The sequence below is a fragment of the Sciurus carolinensis genome, chromosome 16 (assembly GCF_902686445.1).
Source record: "Sciurus carolinensis chromosome 16, mSciCar1.2, whole genome shotgun sequence".
Taxonomy (NCBI): Eukaryota; Metazoa; Chordata; class Mammalia; order Rodentia; family Sciuridae; genus Sciurus; species Sciurus carolinensis.
Window position 1 is genome coordinate 15,888,442 of NC_062228.1, and position 19,378 is coordinate 15,907,819.

The 19,378-nt window shown below is 38.9% G+C and overlaps 1 protein-coding gene and 1 long non-coding RNA gene across 3 annotated transcripts in view; both read right to left on the minus strand.

Annotated features, from left to right (window-relative positions):
- Positions 1 to 9,574, minus strand: part of LOC124966594 (cytochrome b5 type B) — a 39,587-nt gene extending 30,013 nt beyond the window's left edge. The window contains exon 1 of one of the 2 annotated variants that reach the window (XM_047528016.1): positions 9,295 to 9,574. In XM_047528016.1, coding sequence (XP_047383972.1) covers positions 9,295 to 9,459 — 165 coding nt within the window. In that variant the 5' untranslated portion in view covers positions 9,460 to 9,574. The remainder of the gene's footprint in view (positions 1 to 9,294) is intronic. The other variant, XM_047528017.1, reaches the window with a different exon arrangement.
- A 6,791-nt stretch (positions 9,575 to 16,365) lies between these two features.
- Positions 16,366 to 18,855, minus strand: LOC124966596 (uncharacterized). Its single transcript, XR_007105373.1, has 3 exons — positions 18,765 to 18,855; positions 17,957 to 18,020; positions 16,366 to 17,670 (listed from the first exon to the last, which is right to left on the minus strand). It is a non-coding gene; the product is annotated as an uncharacterized LOC124966596 (long non-coding RNA).
- Positions 18,856 to 19,378: the final 523 nt, after the last annotated feature.

Here is a 19,378-nt window from a genome sequence, read left to right on the forward strand (position 1 = left end):
AGTTCTTCAGGTGATTATTTAAGTATGTGGTCAGATCTTACCCTATGCCTACTGAGTCACAGTATCCTGGGGAAATTCTTTTTACATTCTGAATGCCTTTGTCAGATACATATATCATCAAAATTTCCTCTGTTTTCTCCAGATCTGTGGCTTGTCTTTTCTTACCACTTTCTTTTTAATATTTTTTAGTTGTAGATGGACATAATACCTTTATTTTATGTATTTATGCGATGCTGAGGATTGAACATAGTGCCTCACACATGCAAGGCCAAGTGTGCCACCGCTGAGCCACAGCCCCAGTCCTTAACACAGCACCGAGTTCTTTTTTTTTTTTTTGTACTGGGGATTGAACTCAGGAGTGCTTAATCACTGAGCCACATCCTAGTCCTTTTTTTTTTTTTTTTTTTTTTTTTTTTAAATATTTTACTTATAGACAGGGTCTCACTGAGTTGCTTAGGGCCTTGCTAAGTTGCTGAGGCTGGCTTTGAACTCATGATCCTCCTGCCTCAACCTCCTAAGTCACTGAGATTATAGGCATGTGCAACCACACCTGGCACTAAATTCTTAATACTGATGATTCTAATCTTTTTCTCTTTCATACTTTTTGCTCTGCGTATCCTCCTTAAGAAATCTTTTAGGCCCCAAGGTGGCTAAGATCTATTTGTTCTTAAAAGTTTCATAATTTAAACTTTCATATTCATGTCTGAGATCAATTTTGAATTACTATTTTGTTTATGGTGAGAGGCAGAGATAAAAGTTCATTTTTTTCCTACACACTAATATCCAGCTGTTGCAGCACCACTTGTTAAAAAGGTTGCCCTTTTCTTTATTATCCTTTCCCCTACTTGACCCTACCCGTGGGGGTCTATTTCAGGACTCTATTCTGTTCAACTGATACATCTAACTTTACAACTAAATCACACTGTCTTGATTACTATCGGTTTTTTGTTTTTTTTTAATATTAAGTCTTATAATGAGCAAGTGTAAGAAGTCCTTCAATTTTTCTTTTTCTAAATTGTTTAGGCTAAGCCGAGCAGGTGGCACATGCCTGTAATCATATATGAATGTAATATGTAATTCATATATGAATAACTCACCACCTTCTGTGGTAAAAGAAAAATAAAGCGAGGTTTAAATTTACATATCAATAATTAACATAAACCAAAAATCTGCTTCTGTTGGAGTCACAACTAAACAAAACAGAAAAGCATAGAAATTACCCTCAGTAACCTAGATTTCTGGTTTACACTATTCAAGTCTAATGGATAGTCAAATATTCCTCCCTACTTTAAGTAAACCTAACAAGGGAGTACATATTTCCCACTTTTTTGTGGCCCTGTTTTACATTTAAATCTTATATAAATTTTACAATAAAAATTTCTTCTGACCTGGATAGTCTTTGTATTTTAATACTAGTGGAACTTGTCTCTGTTTCCATCATGTAAGCAATTATACAATATTACAAATGTTTCAAAAAATTATATTGCCATTAACATCATAAACTATCAAAAGAGATGAAATGATCTGTTCATTTCTATCACACTCAAGCAATAATAATCAGATAAAATACAGCTACAACAGAATTTAAAAATTTTTTTTTTTTTTTGTAATTTTAAGATGGACAGAATGCCTTTATTTTATTTATTTTTATGCAGTGCTAAGGATTGAACCCAGTGTCTCACACGTGCTAGGCAAGTGCTCTACCACTGAGCTACAGCCCCAACCCCTACAACGGAAATTTTGTAATGTCCTCTTGTGAAGGATTTTAGTCAGTTAAGTCCTTTACATCTCCTTAAGTTCAGTTACTTTACTAGGTACTATTAAAGACAGGACAGAAAACGTATGCTTTAATGAAGAAAAGAGAATAAATTACTAATGGAAAATAATACTTCCAGATTATTAATTCTATGGAAAGAACAGGGAACTGACCGACAGAAAACAGAACGTAAAGAATGACAGTTAACAATTTTGTCGCAAAAAAATTACATATACTCTCTGTTGGTAGAAATTCCATAGTGATGGAATAAAAATATAATAATAGAGATCTATTAGAGATCACCTGATTTGGAAAATTAAATTGAGAAGCATTTAGACTGAGGAAGTTTTGAAATTAGGCTGGATGACAAAAAAGGGCCCTCCAGCCAAACATATTACATCACCAAAATAAAACATGGAGATTAAAATTTTGGAGAGGACAAAAACTACTTCCTAAAATACAGCCTGAAAAAGCACAGAAAGATAAGAGCTGGATGGTGAACAGGAGGAAATGGTGATCCTTGGGTATTTGCTTTGGGATGATAATGAGCCTGGCAAGACAGTGATGTCACCTAGGAGAGGTAAATTAGCTCACGGCCAAAAAGTATATAACTTGGAAAAATGTCCACAGCCCCAAGTCTGAAGTTCAGGACAGCAAATTCAAACATAACCTGACATCCTTATCCCTACCAGATTAGGTCCCACTGCTATGGATTCTCATGCCTTCTTAGGTAACTTCACAGTGATTATCACAACTACAATTATTTATTTAATGTCTTTCTTCCCCAGCAGATTATAAACTCTTAGGAACGGAAGCCATGGCAATCCTACTCATGACTGTCTCACAACACAGCATGGTGCCTGGAATATATTGATCTAGGGAGTACTATTCTTTTTATTGGTACAACCACATGCATGAACAAGTGCATAGATGCTCACACATGCGAAATGAGTAAATAAATGAAAGTGAATTCACTGGGCTTCATCTTATGTCTAATCTTCCCTAGAACTAAACTACTTGGAAATGTTGAAGGAAAGACAGCATTCTTTCTATATATCTGTGATTTCCACTGGCTAAGAAACAATTAAATTGCACTTTTTTTGAACAGTCTTGGAAAAATCCAGTAGGAGTTATTAGTCAAACTCTGAAACTTTCAAGGAATACCCTAAGGCCACATAAAACAGCCTGCATTCTCTGCCTGCCTTCAGGCAAACCCACTATCTACCTTGCATGACAATTACTAGAGTATCTAATTTACTTTTAAATCCTTAAAAGCACCTGCCACTTAGGACTCCAAAGATGGTGGATCCAGGCTGAGGCAGGAGGATCACAAGTTCAAAGCTGGCCTCAGCAACTTAGCAAGATCCTGTCTCCAAAAAAAAAAAAGTTGGGGATATGGCTCAGTGGTTGAGTGCTCTTGGGTTCAACCCCTGGCACTCAACCAGGAACTTGGGCCACAAAGCTAGCATCCAGTCATTAGGAGAAAAAAAAAAAAAAAAAAAAAAAAAAAAAAATTCAGATCAATAACAAGGCAACAAGGGCTGGGGAGATAGCTCAGTTGGTAGAGTGCTTGCCTCACAAGCACAAGGCCCTGAGTTCGATACCCAGTACCACAAAAAAAAAAAAAAAAAAAAAAAAAAAAAAAGGCAACAAACAAACCTAATAAAAAAAACAGAAAAACAGGCAAGACTGAACAGACACAAAAACATATATAAATAGCTGAGGGTTGGGGCTGGGGCTCAGTGGCAAAGTGCTTGCCTAGCATGTGTGAGGCACAGGGTTCGATTCTTGGCACCACATATAAATAAATTAATAAAATAAAGGTCTATAAAAAAAAAACAACTGGAGGGCTGGGAATATAGCTCAGCTGGTAGAGTGCTTGCCTTGAAAGCACAAGGCCCTGGGTTCAAATCCCCAGCACCACCAAAATAAAAAAAAAATATATATATATGGATCTGTGATGGTTAATTTAAAAAAATAATAAATAAATAGCTGAAAAGTTTCTGAACATCATCAGTCAACAGGGAAATGTAAATTAAAACCACAGTTATATATACACCACAGCATGCTCAACAGAATAGCTAAAAGTAAAATGACTAACAAATACAATGTGTCAATAAGATATGGAGAAACTGGAAAACTCAGGCATTGCTGGTGGAAGTATAAAATGATATAAACTCTTTGAGAAAAAACTCTGGTAGTTGCTTAAGAAGTTTTAAACAGACTTAATCTCACTCCTAGTAGTTTTACTACTAGGTATTTATGGAAACATACATCCACACAAAGATTGTACATGAAACTTCATATCAACTTCATATCAACTTTCTTCATAACAACCCCAAACTGAAAACTATTTAAATGTCTATCAACAGGCGAATAGATCCAAAAATTTTGGTAAATTATTAAAATAAAATAAGAAGCAATAAAAAAGACCAAATTACTAAAACAGGAGAAAAACAGATGAAACAAGTTGGAATATACATCCTATTCAACAGTGTTAAAAATCAAGTCAGTAATTACTGTATGAGAAGAAAAGTGTTAGAAATGTTCTGTATCCTCATTGTGCTTACATAGGTGATGTTTGTGAAAACAAATTAACTTCATAATCAAAATCTGTGTATTTTTATTGTCTATACATTAGATTTCAGTAAAACTGAATTGAGGTTAAACCCCAGATAGCAAAATAGTGATAAACCCAAATGTTTAGCAATAGGAAACTGTCTAAATAAATCATAATCCATACAACAAATTCTATCCAGCTGTAATGAAGAAGGTATACTCTAGGTACTGATATGGAAAGTTCCCTGAGACAAAGTTAAGTGAAAAAAGCAAGGCATAGATCATTGTGTATAGTATGCTATCTTTCATGTGAAAAGAGAGTAATTGCTGGTCCCAGCTATTTAGGAAGCTGAGGCAGGAGGATCATTTAACCTAGGAGTTTTGAGGCCAGCCTAAGCAACAAAGCAAGATCCTGTCTCAAAATAAAAAAATAAAGAGATGGTAGAGTGCGTCTGGGTTCAATCTCCAGTGCCACAAAAGAAAATACATGAGCTTTCTGTAGGTATCTGTACATAGTTTTACATCTGGGTATGTGCAAGAAGGACATAGGATTCAAACAAATTCTTGAAATTGAAAGAATTTTACTTTCTATCCTCTGTACTACTTTTCCTTTAAACCTAATTCTCAACTCTTTAGCAAAAATAATCTACTTGAAAAATAATGTTTCAATGTCACCCTTCATCTTAAAACACTTCAGGGATTTTTCATTACACTTTGAATCCAATTCCATTTTTATGTGATTTTTTTCTTCTCAACTACTAAATAGTGGAAAGACAATGATTATACGATCTTCATTCATGATTTCAGTAAAATAAAGCAACTTAGCAAGACCCTATCTCAAAATAAAATGCAAAAAAAGGGTTGGGGATGTGGCTCAGTGGTTAAGGATCCCTGGGTTCAATCCCCAGTACCTCCAAAAAATAGAAAAATGTTTTTTTTCTTGCAGGGTGGGTACCGGGGATTGAATTCAGGGGCACTAGAACACTGAGTCACATCCCCAACACTATTTTGTATTTTATTTAGACAGAGTCTCACTGAGTTGCTCAGCGCCTCACTTTTGCTGAGGCTGGCTTTGAACTCATGATCCTCCTGCCTCAGACTCCCAAGTTGCTGGAATTACAGGTGTGTGCCACCACCCAACTAGAAGAAAGATAATTAACTACATTGCCAATCCTAAATGATCACAAACTCAAGTAGTATTACCATCTAATCACAGTTATTCATTTTAAGAACCAGTAATCTATAGATGCAGAATATTTGGATTATAAGCCCTTAAGGGAGCCCCAAAGTCACTTCAAGTTGTAAAAAGAATGAAAACCAGTTGGTAGAGTGCTTGCCTTGAATGCACAAGGGTCTGGGTTCAATCCCCAGCACCATCAAAAACAGAATGAAAACCAATGTTAGGTCTTCTCCATCTCATTTAATAGCAACCCTATTCTTCTAGACCACCAGACCAAAAACCTTGATGTCATCCTTGACTCCTTTTTCTCTCTTCAAATTCAATGCATCATTAAATCCTGTTGGCTTTACCATCCCAACACATTCAAAATCTGATAGTACCCCCACTGCCCCTCTTCTAGTCTAAGTCACCATTCCTTGCCTTAATTACAACAGTTTCCTAACCGTGCACCTCAATTCTGCCCTTGCTGTCCTTCATTGTTTTCTCAACAGCGCTGTTAGAATGAGCCTATTAAACCATTAAATCACAACATGTCATACTTCTGCGCCAATGATTCTTCTCTCAAAGGAAGTCAAAGTCCTTCCTAAAACCTGCAAAGCTGTACATGATCCACCATACCCTAATCACTCTGACCTCATGTACATCTACTGTGCAACCACTACCGCCTCCCTGACTCTTCAAACACACCAGACACACTCCCACATCAAGGCCTTTTTGGATTTGCTCCTTCTACCAAGAATGCTTTTCCTGCAGATAGCGCCCTTATCTTTCTTCTGGCCTTTACTCCAATGATCTTAGTAAGGCCATCTCTCCTCACCACATACACACATTCTACAGTCTTCCTCTCTGCAATATTTTTCTTCTTAGCACTTACCATAACCTAAAATAGTACATAATCCAGTCATTAACTCTGCCTCCTAATGTCTGCATCCTATAAAGGGCATATTTATTTACCACTGTAACTTTAGTATCTAGAATGGTATCTGGCACAAAATAAAGGCTTAACATTTGATTAAGTGGGACTGGGTTGTGGCTCAGTGGGAGAGCGCCTGCCTAGCATGTGTAAGGCCCTGGGTTCGATTCTCAGTACTGCCCATCGACAACTAAAAAAACAATTTTAAAAAATATTTGATTAAGCCAGGTATGGTGGTGCGTGCCTATAATCCAAGAAGCTCCGGAGCCTGAGACAGGAGGATTGTGAGTTCAAAGCCAGCCTCAGCAATGGTGAGGCGCGAGCATCTCAATGAGACCCTGTCTCTAAATAAAATACAAAACAGGGCTGGAGATGTGGTTCAGTGATTAAGTGCTCCTGAATTCAATCCCCGGTACTCTGCCCCCCAAATTATTTTTGATTAAGTGAATGAATAAGCCTGACAGGAACAAAACAGGGATAGACTACAGAAAAAGTAACCCAGAATCAACAGAATCCTTGCATACCATAGTCTCTAACTAGTTACATCAGGAAGTGCTGTAACAGGTTTGAAACCACTACTTGAGATTAATGTTATCTATAAGCACTGAATGTTCCTTCCAAATTCACTATCTTATCCAAGTGAATTTGGATAAGATCAATCAAGGAGAAATAAGGGAAAATGAAACCACAAAAACCATAAATAAAAACATGACTGCCTACCCATTATGAACTATGTTTTAACGTAAAACTTACATGAGGCAAATGCCAGAAGACATACCTAAAGCTAAAATTTTGAATACTATGTAGAAAGAGAAATCAAGGGATCGGTCTAAGCCAGACTATCACTGACCAATTATAGGACCAGAATTCCTGAATCTGTTTCTGGTACCCCTGTTAATACCCTATCTAAGACTAGTTGTTCTGAGGATGAAGCTGGAAATACAGCTCAGTTCAGATCAATGGTAGAGTGCTTGCCTAGCATGCTTGAGACTCTGGGTTCAACTGCCAGCACTCCAAAAAACATCATAAAATGCTATAAATGCCAGGAAAAGTGGCTCATGCTACTTGAAGGTTAAGGAAGAAGGATTGCAAGTTCAAGGCAACCTGAGCAACTTAGAAAGACACTATCAAATTTTTTTGTAAAAACAAGGGCTGGAGGGCTGGGGATATAGCTCAGCTGGTAGAGTGCTTGCCTTGTACGCACAAGGCCCTGCGTTCAAACCCCAGCACCAGGAAAAAAAAAAAAAAAAAAAGGCTGGAGATGTAATTTAGTGGCAGAATGCTTTCCTAGTATGTACAAGGCCCTGGGTTCAATTCCTGGTACTACAAAAAAAAAAAAAGAAAAAAAAAAAAAAAACTGTACACAATACAAATGCAAGAAGTCATTAAATCACTGAGTTTAGCTTATGGTCCACTAGGTAGACTTATCAAATAACATCCTCTTGTAAAATTATGAATTAGAAATTAACAATTTCTCCTGTCCCCCAAATTAATAGAAAAAAAATTCTGCTAGCATATTTGCCTCAGAAAGAGAATAGAAATGAACTTTTTTCTCAGAATAAGATTGTAATATAAGAAATTAATCACAAAGGTATAAAGTTATTATAAATTTATTACTCAAAATAAAATTATACATATGCACACACTCACACACCAAAATCAGCCTCAAACCATTCTCCTTTTCCTTTTTTCTGGCAGTTGGAGATTGAAGTCAGGGATGCTTTACCATTGAGTTATATTCCTAGCCCTTATGTTAAGATAGGATCTTGCTAAATTGCCAAGGCTGGCCTCAAACTTGTGATCCTCCTGCCTCAGCCTCTCAAGTAACTGAGAGGTGTTACAGGTGTGTGACACCTCACTGGCTACAAACTAATCTTTAGTGGCTGCACTAAAGATTTAGTTGGCTGGTGTTGAGAAGAATAACAGCAAAGGAGCAAGAGAGAACTTTTTTATGTCAATGAAAATATTCTCATTCTTAACTGGGGTTGTGATTACATGAACAAATCCATGTGTCAAAACTCATCAAACTGTACATTTTAAACGAGCACAACTTATTATATGTAAATTAAACCTCAATAAAGTAAATTAAAGTCTTGTCCTGTTTCTTTAAATAAAAGTCACAAACCATTGCACAAGGATTTCAAAGAGAACTTGTGTAATAAGATCTAACACAGGGGCTGGGGAGATAGCTCAGTCGGTAGAGTGCCTGCCTTATAAGCACAAGGCCCTGGGTTCGATTCTCCCAGCACCCAAAAAAAAAAAAAAAAATCTAATACAACAGGTTTGAAGATTTAAGAGAAGAGACAAAGCCTAAGTCAATGGCCCAAAAAAAAAGTTCCCATGACCTTCCCACCTCAAGGTCAACTCAAGGTTTGTGCGTGCGTGTGTCTCAGCAGCATAATCTAGGAAGGAAAAAAAAAAAAAAGCTCAACTTCTTCTCAAGAAGAAATTATTTCTCCCCAAAACGGTATTGCTTCCAAACTCATACGGTAAAGAGCACAAGTATGGAGCACTTCAGACCTGGGTTCAAGTGGATCTAGGCCATTAAGGATGTGACCTTGAGAGTCCTCAGCCTCTCTGAGCCTCAGTTTCCCTCTGTGTAAAATGGAGATAATGATGGCTTTGAATTGAATCGAGTTCACAGCAAGTGTCAGTACATAAGTAACACGTGATATTACGTAAGGCATGGGAATTCGGTGCCGGCTGGAAATGCCTGCAGTTCCAAGACCCCTCCCCTTCCCCCCGCTTCCTTATTAGTGTCGTGGCCCTTTTCACACACCTTATCGCCCTCAGCCAGGCCTCATTTCCTTCCTACGCACGCTACGCGTAGCCTTTTCACCCCTCACCCCTGCAGCTCCCAAGGGCCTCCCACCTCCCGGGCCCCACCTCATTGAGGAAGCGGGTGATATCGTAGACTCGCCCGTGGATCACCAGCCACAGCTCCTTCGAGGAGTTGCGCTTCATCACCTCCTCCAACCGATAGTAGGTGACGGAGGTCTCGCCGCCCTCTTGCCCTTTCCCATCGCTGCCGCTTGCTTCCTCAGTCGCCATTGGACCCGAGATACCTCCTCGCCGCAGCAATCTGGGTTTCTGCGGCTAACTTCCTTGAAGCAGAGCCCGCGCCGGGCCCTCCTGGGCTTCCGTAACCGGGTGAAAGCCTGGTTCGAGGTCCAACCAACCAATCAGAGTCGTCCAGCCCTACCGATCTTACCAATCAGATGTCGTGATTTTGGAACGGCGCCTAACGGAGGCCTGCTGATGAGCGCAACCTGGGGAGAGCTTCCACTCGGCGCACCCGCTGCTGAGTCCTGAAAGGGGTCGGTGTTTCGGAGCCCCGCTTCCCGTGCTTTTCCCCTGGATCCTTTTGAGTCGCGCAAGCTCGTTTCTCCCACTTCCACTTCCTGCTCAGCCGGTACTGCAGCTCTGGGTTTACGTCTTTGCTGCCTCCAGGTTCTTGCTGTGGCGAACCTCTGCACAGTCTCTTCGCCAGTAAACCGGCATGATAACCAATACCTCACAGAGGGGTTTGGCAAATTAAGTGACTGCGTCTGTAAGGCGCTCAGTACATGGTAATTGCTACATAAATGACAGCCATCCTTAGTGCGACTGGCCTGAGGCCTTAGGACAGCTATTGGGGGTAGGGGATGGAGGATCCTAAGTTCCTACCACTTGGAAGCACCTGACTTTTAAACGAATTCTTTGGTGCTAAATATTTTAATTTCTACCTGATCTAAAATACAGTTCACCTCAACTGTCCCTGAGGTTCTGTCATTTTGGAATTCCAAGTTTGGTTAATATGTAGTGTCATGAGCTACCTATTTTTAACTGCTATTATAACTGACAGCTTGATCATCCTCAAATGTCATTTTCATTGTATCCTCACAGCCTACTGTAATTCAGGACTCTTCTGAATACATTCACGACCTCCTTCACTAATATTTTCTATCATTCCCTTTATAACCAGGCATCAATCACTGACTCCTAAACCTGGTTTTGTACCCATGTCTGTGGGTCCACCCAGTTAAGATAACCTCTAACTCAGTGGTTGGCTCAGTGGTTAAGAACCCAGGGGCACTTAACCACTGAGCCAAACCCCCAATGCCTACTCACCTTTCAAGTTCTTACTCAATTTCTTCCTTTTTCACAAACTTTCTGAGCTCCATTGGGTCCATCCCTTTTAGTATCTAAGCATATACTATTTTTTGAAACAATCTGTAAATTTTAACTTTCCAGTATCTTATCTCCCTAATTAGACTGAAACTATGTGAGCAATCACATATGGTTCTTAGGATCTTCCACAAACTCTAGATTCAAATATTAACATCATTTCAGGAAAATTTACTGCATCACCAGTCCTATGATAGGCTCTGGATAGAAAGGTAATACAGGAAACAATGTCTCCAAAAGAAACAAAAACATTACACACACTGTATGTAATTTAATTTCTAGAATAGAGATTTATAACAAACACAATGGGACAGCTCTCAAAACTGTTTGTTAAATGACAAATTCACACTTAACCCCAGCACAGGAGGCTTCTGAAGAGGCTATGTTAAAAATACAGATTCTCCACCCCATTTCCAGAAACTCTGGTCCAAAGGGTATGAGTATAGAACCAGAAATCAACATTTTTAATAAGGATTTTAGGTAATTCTTATGCATTTAATCTGTGGAAAGTGAATTCAATTGTGTGTGTGTGTGTGTGTTTTCTTTTGGTCCTGGGACTTGAACCCAGGGGCACTTAACCACTGAGCCAAACCCCCAGCTCTGTTTATTTTGAGACAGGGTCTCACTAATTTGCTTATGGCCTTGCTAAATTGCTAAGGCTGGCTTTGAATTTGTAATCCTCCTACCACAGCTTCACTGGGATTAAAGGCATGTGCCACCATGCCTGACCTGGCCCAATTGTGGGTTTGTATGTTCATTTGTTTTGTTTTTGTTTTTGGTAGTGGGGATTGAACTCAGGGGCACTTGGCCACTGAGCCACATTTCTAGCCCTATTATTATTATTATTATTATTATTATTATTATTTTGTATTTTATTTAAAGACAAGGTTCTCACTGAGTTGCTTAGTGCCTCACCATTTCTGAGTTTGGCTTTGAACTTGGGATCCTCTTGCCTGAGCCTCCTGGGGATTACAGGCGTGTGCTACTGTGCCTGACCCAGGTGTGTTTTTAAAGACAGATGGCCATGCGCAGTGGTACATGTCTGTAATCTCAACAACTCCGGAGGTGGAGTCAGATGATTCCAAGTTCAAATCCAGCCTAGGCACTGAGTGAGACACTGCCTCAAAAAATAAAAAATAAGGCTAGGGAAGTAGCTCAGTTGTAGAACACTTGCCTAGCTTGCATAAGGCTCTCAGTTCAATCCTCAGAAGCACACACACACAAATATTTAAATGATAAAATTAAATAATTAATTTTAAAAAGGACTGAGAGATAGCTCAGTAGTCGAGCACTTTCTGTACTAATCCTCAGTACAGAAAGAAAGCAAAACAGATGATGAAAGAACAGAATGAGAGAATCTCTTGGATGAAGGAAGAGGTTGAAGAAATATATTTGTAGTACAGCTATAAAGAATAATAAAATTATGGCATTTGCAGGCAAATGGATGAAATTGGAGAATATCATGCTAAGTGAGATAAGCCAATCTCAAAAAACCAAAGGACAAATGATCTCGCTGATAAGCGGATGATGAATCTTAATGGGGGGTGGGAGGGGGGCAAGAATGGAGGAAGGAGGGACTGTATAGAGGGAAAAGAGGGGTGGGAGGGGTGGGGGGGATGTAAAAAATAACAGAATGAATCAAACATCATTACCCTATGTAAATGTATGATTACGCAAATGGTATGCCTTTACTCCATGTACAAACAGAAACATTTGTTTACAATTAAAATTAAAAAAATAAAATAAAATAAAATAGAAAAAAAAAAAGCAAATGAAAGCATGCATTTATAGTGGGAGGAGGTTTCTAACTGGCAAGAGCAGTGATTGGTGTTCTCCTTTAACAGGAACTCACAAACACGGTAGTACTCCATTCCAGTTTTTTTTTTTAATTTGTCATTTTCAACAGAGTTCTTCCATATCTTTTTACTTCTAAATGCTGTTTATACTACAAGTGGAATTATTTCATTTTCCAATTATCTGTTGCCAGTATAGAGAAATATAATTGATTTTGTACATTGACTTAATATTCTAGGACCTCGCTAAGTTCACTTATAGTTCTAGTGACTGTTTTGTCATGGCATGCTAATAGAGACACGTTGACTTTCCCCTTTCCAATCTGTACGCCTGTTTTCCTCACCTTATTGCACTGTCTAGGACTCCCAGTACAATGTTGAATGGAAATGGCAAGCTGAGCATCCCTGAATGAATTATGATCTGTCAGTAGATGTCCTATATCAACTTGAGGAAGTTCCCCTATACTCCTAGCATCTAGCATCTGGTGCATGTTCCTTGTGAACAGAGCAAGAAGCAAGGATTCTGTCCCTTTTTTTTTTTTTTTTTTGCAAGACATCAAACATAATTCCTGAGTGTCCTCACACTCTTTTATGTTGGGGGAGGAGGTATTCTTTCCTGTTCCAGGAATGCAATACAATGACATGACCCTCAAATTTGTTCTTGCCCTTCTCAAGGTATTATACCCTGGCAATGCAGTCTCTTCCTCTCTTAAAAGGAAAGACCAATATCAAGCTGTCATAGTTCATTATTCTCTTTCCCTTCCAAGGGTCAGGCCTGAATCATCCAATATCCTGGAGGTGTCAGAAGGTTGGTATAAAACTAGGAACCTAAATCTCCAGGGTATGGCCTCAAGGAGGGTTTGGTTGCCAGCATACTAGAGTGGTTCCCACCCAGTTAACCAGACCTCTCCAATCTCTTTTTCAGGGAAACACCATAGGAAATAGACTCTTCTCAAGTTTACCCCAAGACCATCCTGTTGAGACTTAAGCCGATGGAACCCGATGGGACCCAACAGCCTCTTGCCCCCAGCCCAGACCAATTTTTAGATATGAAAGAAACTACTGTGAAGAAATGGCCATTGACAAAGATGGTTTCTTCCCTGCATTGGGGTTCCTGGCTTTAGAACATTCATTCCTCCTTCCAGTCTTTCAGTGTTTGTTGAATTATTATTATTATTATTATTATTATTATTATTATTATTATTATCATCGTGCATGTGGCACTGAGGATCCAACCCAGATCTTGCAAACGATGGGCAAGAGCTCTAAACTGAGCTACATTCCCAGCCCTTTTTAAATTTTATTTTGAGACAAGGTCTGGCTAAGTTGCCCAGACTGGCCTCAAACTTTGGAGCCTCCTGCCTCAGCCTCCTGAGTAGGTAGGATTGTGCACCATCAGCTCTGGCTCAGTTTGTTTGTTTTTACCAGGTAGTAGATACATCCACATTTTGAAAAGTAAATGTATGTGTATATAAACATGTGTATAAGTATGTATCTCCAGTTCCCACGACATAGCTACTTTTACTTTCTTATTTATTATCCCCACAACCCCTCCATTTTTATCCAAAGCCTAGCTTATTATACATACTTTGTTTCTATTGCTTTATTCACATAACAATTTCTCTTCGAAATCATTACATAGCCAGGCATGGTGACACACACCTGTAATTCTAGAGACTTAGGAGGCTAAAGCAGGAGGATCACAAGTTCAAGCCAACCTAGGCAACTTAGTTAGCAAGACCCTGTCTCAAAATAAAGCAAAAAGGATATGACTCAGTAGTAGAATATTTGCCCAGCATTCACGAGGCCCTAGGATCAATAACAGTACCAGCAATTCCACTGATAGGCATATACCCAAGGTGATTAAAAACACGTTCACACAACAGCTTCTTTACTTCCATCCCCAGAACCACAAAAAAAAAAAACCAAAAAAACCCCACCTTATTCATATGTTCATAGTAACATTATTCATAATATCCCCAAAGTAGAAACAATGTAATACCCATCAACTGATAAATGGATAAATGTGTTGCAATTTTATTCAGTAGTAAAAATAACATGCTAACATATTGATGTACCTCAAAAACAATGTTAAGTGAAAGAAGTCAAAGAAGATCACACACTGTATGATCTCACTTACATATAATTCCTAGAGGAGGCCTATCCATAGAGGCAGAATGTAGGGGCTGGGGATGGAACTCAGTGGAAGATTATGTGTCCAGCATGAATGAGGCGGTGGGTTTGATCCCCAGCACCAAACATTGGGGAAGGAGGGCTCCAGTTGTTGCCTAGGGCTAAGAGGGTTTGGGAGAATGGTAAGTGACTGATAATGGGTAAGAGGTTTCTTTTTAGGGGTTGGTGAAAATGTTCTAAAATTTGTGAGGATGGTTGCAGAACCCTTCAATTGTACATGTTAAATGAGTGAATTCTCTATAGAAAAAACACAAAGCAAACTGATACAATGTTAGAAGTCTGAATTGATGGTTAGGGAAAGGTCATTTTTTTTTAAGTATTTTTTTAGTTGTTAAAGGATCTTTATTTTATTTATTTACATGTGGTGCTGAGAACCAGTGCCTCACACATGCTGGGCAAGCGCTCTACCACTGAGCCACAACCCTGATCCAGGGAAAGGTCATTAAGAGAAGGAGGGAGTATGTCTAAAAAGCATAATAAGAGGGCTGGGGGTATAGTGCCTAGGCCGTGTGTGTGTGTGCCCGAGGCTCTGGGTTCCACCCTAACACCACCAAAAAACAGAAAACTCACGATAACTCTGAGGCTGAGGCAGGAGGATCACAAGTCCCAGACCAGCCTCAGCAATTCAGCTGAAGGAGAACTGGGGATGTGGTTTATTGGTAAAACGCCCCTGAGATCAACCTCCAGGACCAAAAAAAAAAAGAAAACATTTATGTGCACTAATATACTTTTTATAAACCATGATCCATATTGATTCAAGTAGAAACTTCCTGTGTGTGTGGCTGAAGAAGTGAAGATGGTTATGAATTAAGTGATGTCACTTGGTAGGAGAGGAATCAAATTAAAATTTTTTTTTGAATCCATAATATGCTCACATGATTCAAAACTAATAAAGGAAAAAAATGAAACTTAAAAGGCATACAATTAAAAGTCTCTTACCCAACTTTTCTGCTCAGTTTCCATCCCTTTTCACTCACCCACTCAGATAATCAATTTTATTAATTGTGTATCTTTCCTGAGTTTGTTTTTGCAAATGCAAGTTCATATCCCTTTTTAATGTAAAAGATAGAAAACAACTTACAGTTTTGTATCTTGTTTTTTTGACTTAATGACTTATCTCAGGAATGTTTAGATATCAGAGGCTGGGGATACAGCTCAGTGGTAAAGTGCTTGCCTCAAGTGTCAAAGACCCTGGGTTTGACTCCCAGCAGTTAAAAAAAAAAAAATTCTTTTTGGATATTAATGCAGAGAGAACCTCCTTGTTCTTTTTTACAGTCGCATATTTTTCCACAATTTAACAGTTTGATATGAATGTGCCACAATTTAAATGGTTTTATACTGATAAGAGATTTGGATTTTGTAATTGTAAAGAATACTATAATTAATTAACTTGATCTTACATAATTATACATACATACAAGAAGGAATGGAACTTCTAGGTCAAAGGCATATGCATTTGTAATGTTAGCAATTGCCCCAATTTACTTTTCATATGCAATGCATTTGAGTGCCAGTTTACCCAACCCAACATATAGGTTATGGTATCAAAGCTTTCAAAGTATGCCAATCTACATTTTAAAAATTTGTATCACATTGCAGGGTTTTTTGTTTGTTGGTTGGTTGGGTTTTGGTACTAGGAATTGAACCCAGAGCACTTTAACACTGGAGTTATATCCCTAGTCCTTTTTATATTTCTATTTTGAGAAAAGATCTCCCTAAGCTGTTTAGGGCCTCACTAAATTGCTGGGGCTGGTCTCAATCTTTGGATCCTTCTTCCTCAGCGTCCTGAGTGGCTGGGATTATAGGCATATAACACTATGTCTGGCATGGCTTCACATTGTAGGGTTTTTTTTTTTTTAATTTTTATGTTTATTTTTGAACTGAAATGTTCACTTGTAATGTTGTTTCATATAATACAGTACCATTTGAAAGGTTAAAAATTTATAATTGTAAGGCCATTCCAAGCCCAGAGCAGTAGACTTGGTTTTTTTCCTAAAATGCTAATAATACATCACATTGTAGTTTTAATTTGCATTTATCTTCTTATGTTTGAGAGTAAACATCTGTTTCTATGGTTTAGAGTCAGAAAGGATTTGATCAACCTTCTTTTCAGATCAAGTTTTGAAAAATAATCCTAATGGCCAAGAATTTGTTTTGAATTGAGATGATTCAATTTCTGTATGCATGCACCTGCCTGTCTTAGGAGATATTCTCTCTGCTTTGATGGTCTCCTCAACCCTAACTTCATGTACTGGTCTTATTCTAATCTAGATTTAAATGCCAGCACCTAAAGGAGGCTTTGGTTAGCCACCTCGTCCTAGTGGACCCCCAATCTCTAACACATCATTCTATTTTCTTTCACTCCATCGAACTATAGCTACATGATATTTTCTGACATATGTGTTCACTGATCTACATGCTGACCATTGTATCCTCAGTGTGGGACCTAGTGCTTGGCACCCAGTAGGTACTTAATAACCATCCATTGAGTAGATAAATGACCAGTCCTGGAATGAAGGGAAAGGGTGAAATTTCTAAAGAGATTTTTTTTTTTTTTTTTTTTTAATATTGGAGTGTGGGAAAGGAATTTGACCTTGCTACTGGGTTGAAAATGCCTACAGGCAGCCCCACTGCTTTATTTCCAGAGCATTTTAACTTTGTGCTAACTTTGAGCTGTGGACGTGAGACCCAACCCCGGTTAAGTTCAGGTTAGGTTTGGGACACTGAAATATTTTCTTTCATCCATAATCACTGAATCAAGTCCTATAAATCAAGGAGTTAAGACACAAAACACAAACAGGGTCATAATTTGTTTCTTCCTGCCCTCTGTTTTTCTTGGCATGGAAAAACTCAAGGTTTTCCAGACTAGAGATGGGTAATGACACTGAGGGTGATTCATTGAAAGTGATCTAAATAACTGGCCTTTTATTTCTTCTCATTCTTTCCCCTTATTGTCCCCACTCATGTAAGGAAACACATTGAATAAAAGAGTTCTTCTGCTGATAAAGAACTTTCCCTTGACTCTGTTCACTTGCATCTATATGTTCCCAGAATCAAATTCTTGCAATTGGATGGGCTGACGTGAGAAAGAATAGATGTGACGGTATTTCTGAAAGAGAAGGAAAGTCAACGGCCCTGGCTAGTTAAAATCTTGTCTCTTACAGCTTTTCTTACCAAAACTGCCTATCAAGTAAGGAAATCGTTCCTGTCCCCAAGGACCCTGGTCACACAAGTAGGGGGCAAGTCTAGGAGCCTCAGTTCTTCATCTATCACACCAGAACTTCTCTAACAAGTGTCATTAATGTCAGCTATTCCTGAGGTCAGGAGAAATGGAAGTGGTAAAATAAAGCATTTAATAGTATATATACATCATCTATAGTATTTGAATTACTTACATAATTTTTAGAAGAGTGAGCCAGTTGTGATGGTGCATTCCTGAAATCCCAGCAACTCAGGAGGCTGAGGGAGGAGGATCATAAGTTTGAGGCCGACATAGGCAAATTAGTGAGAACTTGTTTAAAAAATTTTAAAAGGGCTGGGGATGTAGGTCTGTGGTAAAGTGCCCCTGGGTTCAATTCCCGTACCTTAAAAAAAAAAAAAAAAAAAAAAGGAAAAAAGAAATTTAAAACTCTGTATAGAAAAAAAGGTTAGACAGTAATACATCAAAATGTTAACAAATAGCTATCTCAGAGTTGAGAGCTTGGAACTGATTTTAGCTTTCACCTTTATATTTTTCTATATCTTTTCAGTCTTTTCAAATATTACACATTACTTTTGTAATTTAAAATAATAATAAAATATATTTTAATTTAAATTGGTTTGTGTGTCCCAGTCTCCTGCACATCTCTGTGGAAGTGAAACAATTTATTTTCCAAGAGATGGGCACAGAAGTGGGAGGAGAGAGATTGGGGGGGGCAGTTGTGACTATGATCCTGGTCAGACTGAGGCTATGGAAAAATACCAGGGATGCCACACCCTCTACATGGTTCTGCTGAAGTTCAGCTTTGTTTTTTTTTCCCCATCTGTCCCCTAGTCCTGGGGATGAAACTCAGTGTCACCTCTGCTAGGCAAGCTACCACTCTATCCCTGGCCACTTTGAATCATCTGTCTTGTTTTTGCCTGCCCCTCCCCCATGTGAAATAACCCAGTTCCTCTCCTGCTAATGGAAGTAAATCTAGCTTCATTACCTTTCTTGCAACTTACCTCTGTGCACTCCACTGTTCCCATGAGCTTCCTAGGAACTGCTCCTTGCTCTTGAGACCTCAACAAGGACTGGGAGAACAGGAGGGTGAATCTGTGGGTTGGTGGTTCTTGCAGATTTTTTTCTTTTTTGGTACTGGAGATGGAACCCAGGGGTGTTTTACCACTGAGCTACATTCCCAGTTCTTTTTATTTTTTATTTTGATACAGGGTCTCCCTAAGTTGCTTAGGGCCTCACTAAGTTTCTGAGACTGACTTTAGAATCAAGATCCTCCTGCCTCAGTCTCCCAAGCCTCTGGATTTACAGGCGTGAGCCACCATGCCAGGCTCAAACCTATAGCCTTTATTAGAAGATAATTCATCTGCTGGCCTTCTTTTTGTTTTTGTTTTTGTTTTTTTGGTACCAGGGATTGAACCCAGTGGCTCTTAACCACTGAGCAACATCCCCAGCTCCCTGGTTATCTAACCAGAATTTTTCATCAGCCCCAGACAATGATGGAGCATGCTCCTTCCCAGCGTCCTTTCGCAACGCCCCCCCCTCCAGAATTGGGGGTGACCCAGAAACTCATGCATGCCAGGCAAGAACTCCACCACTGAGCATCTCCAGCCCCCTCCCA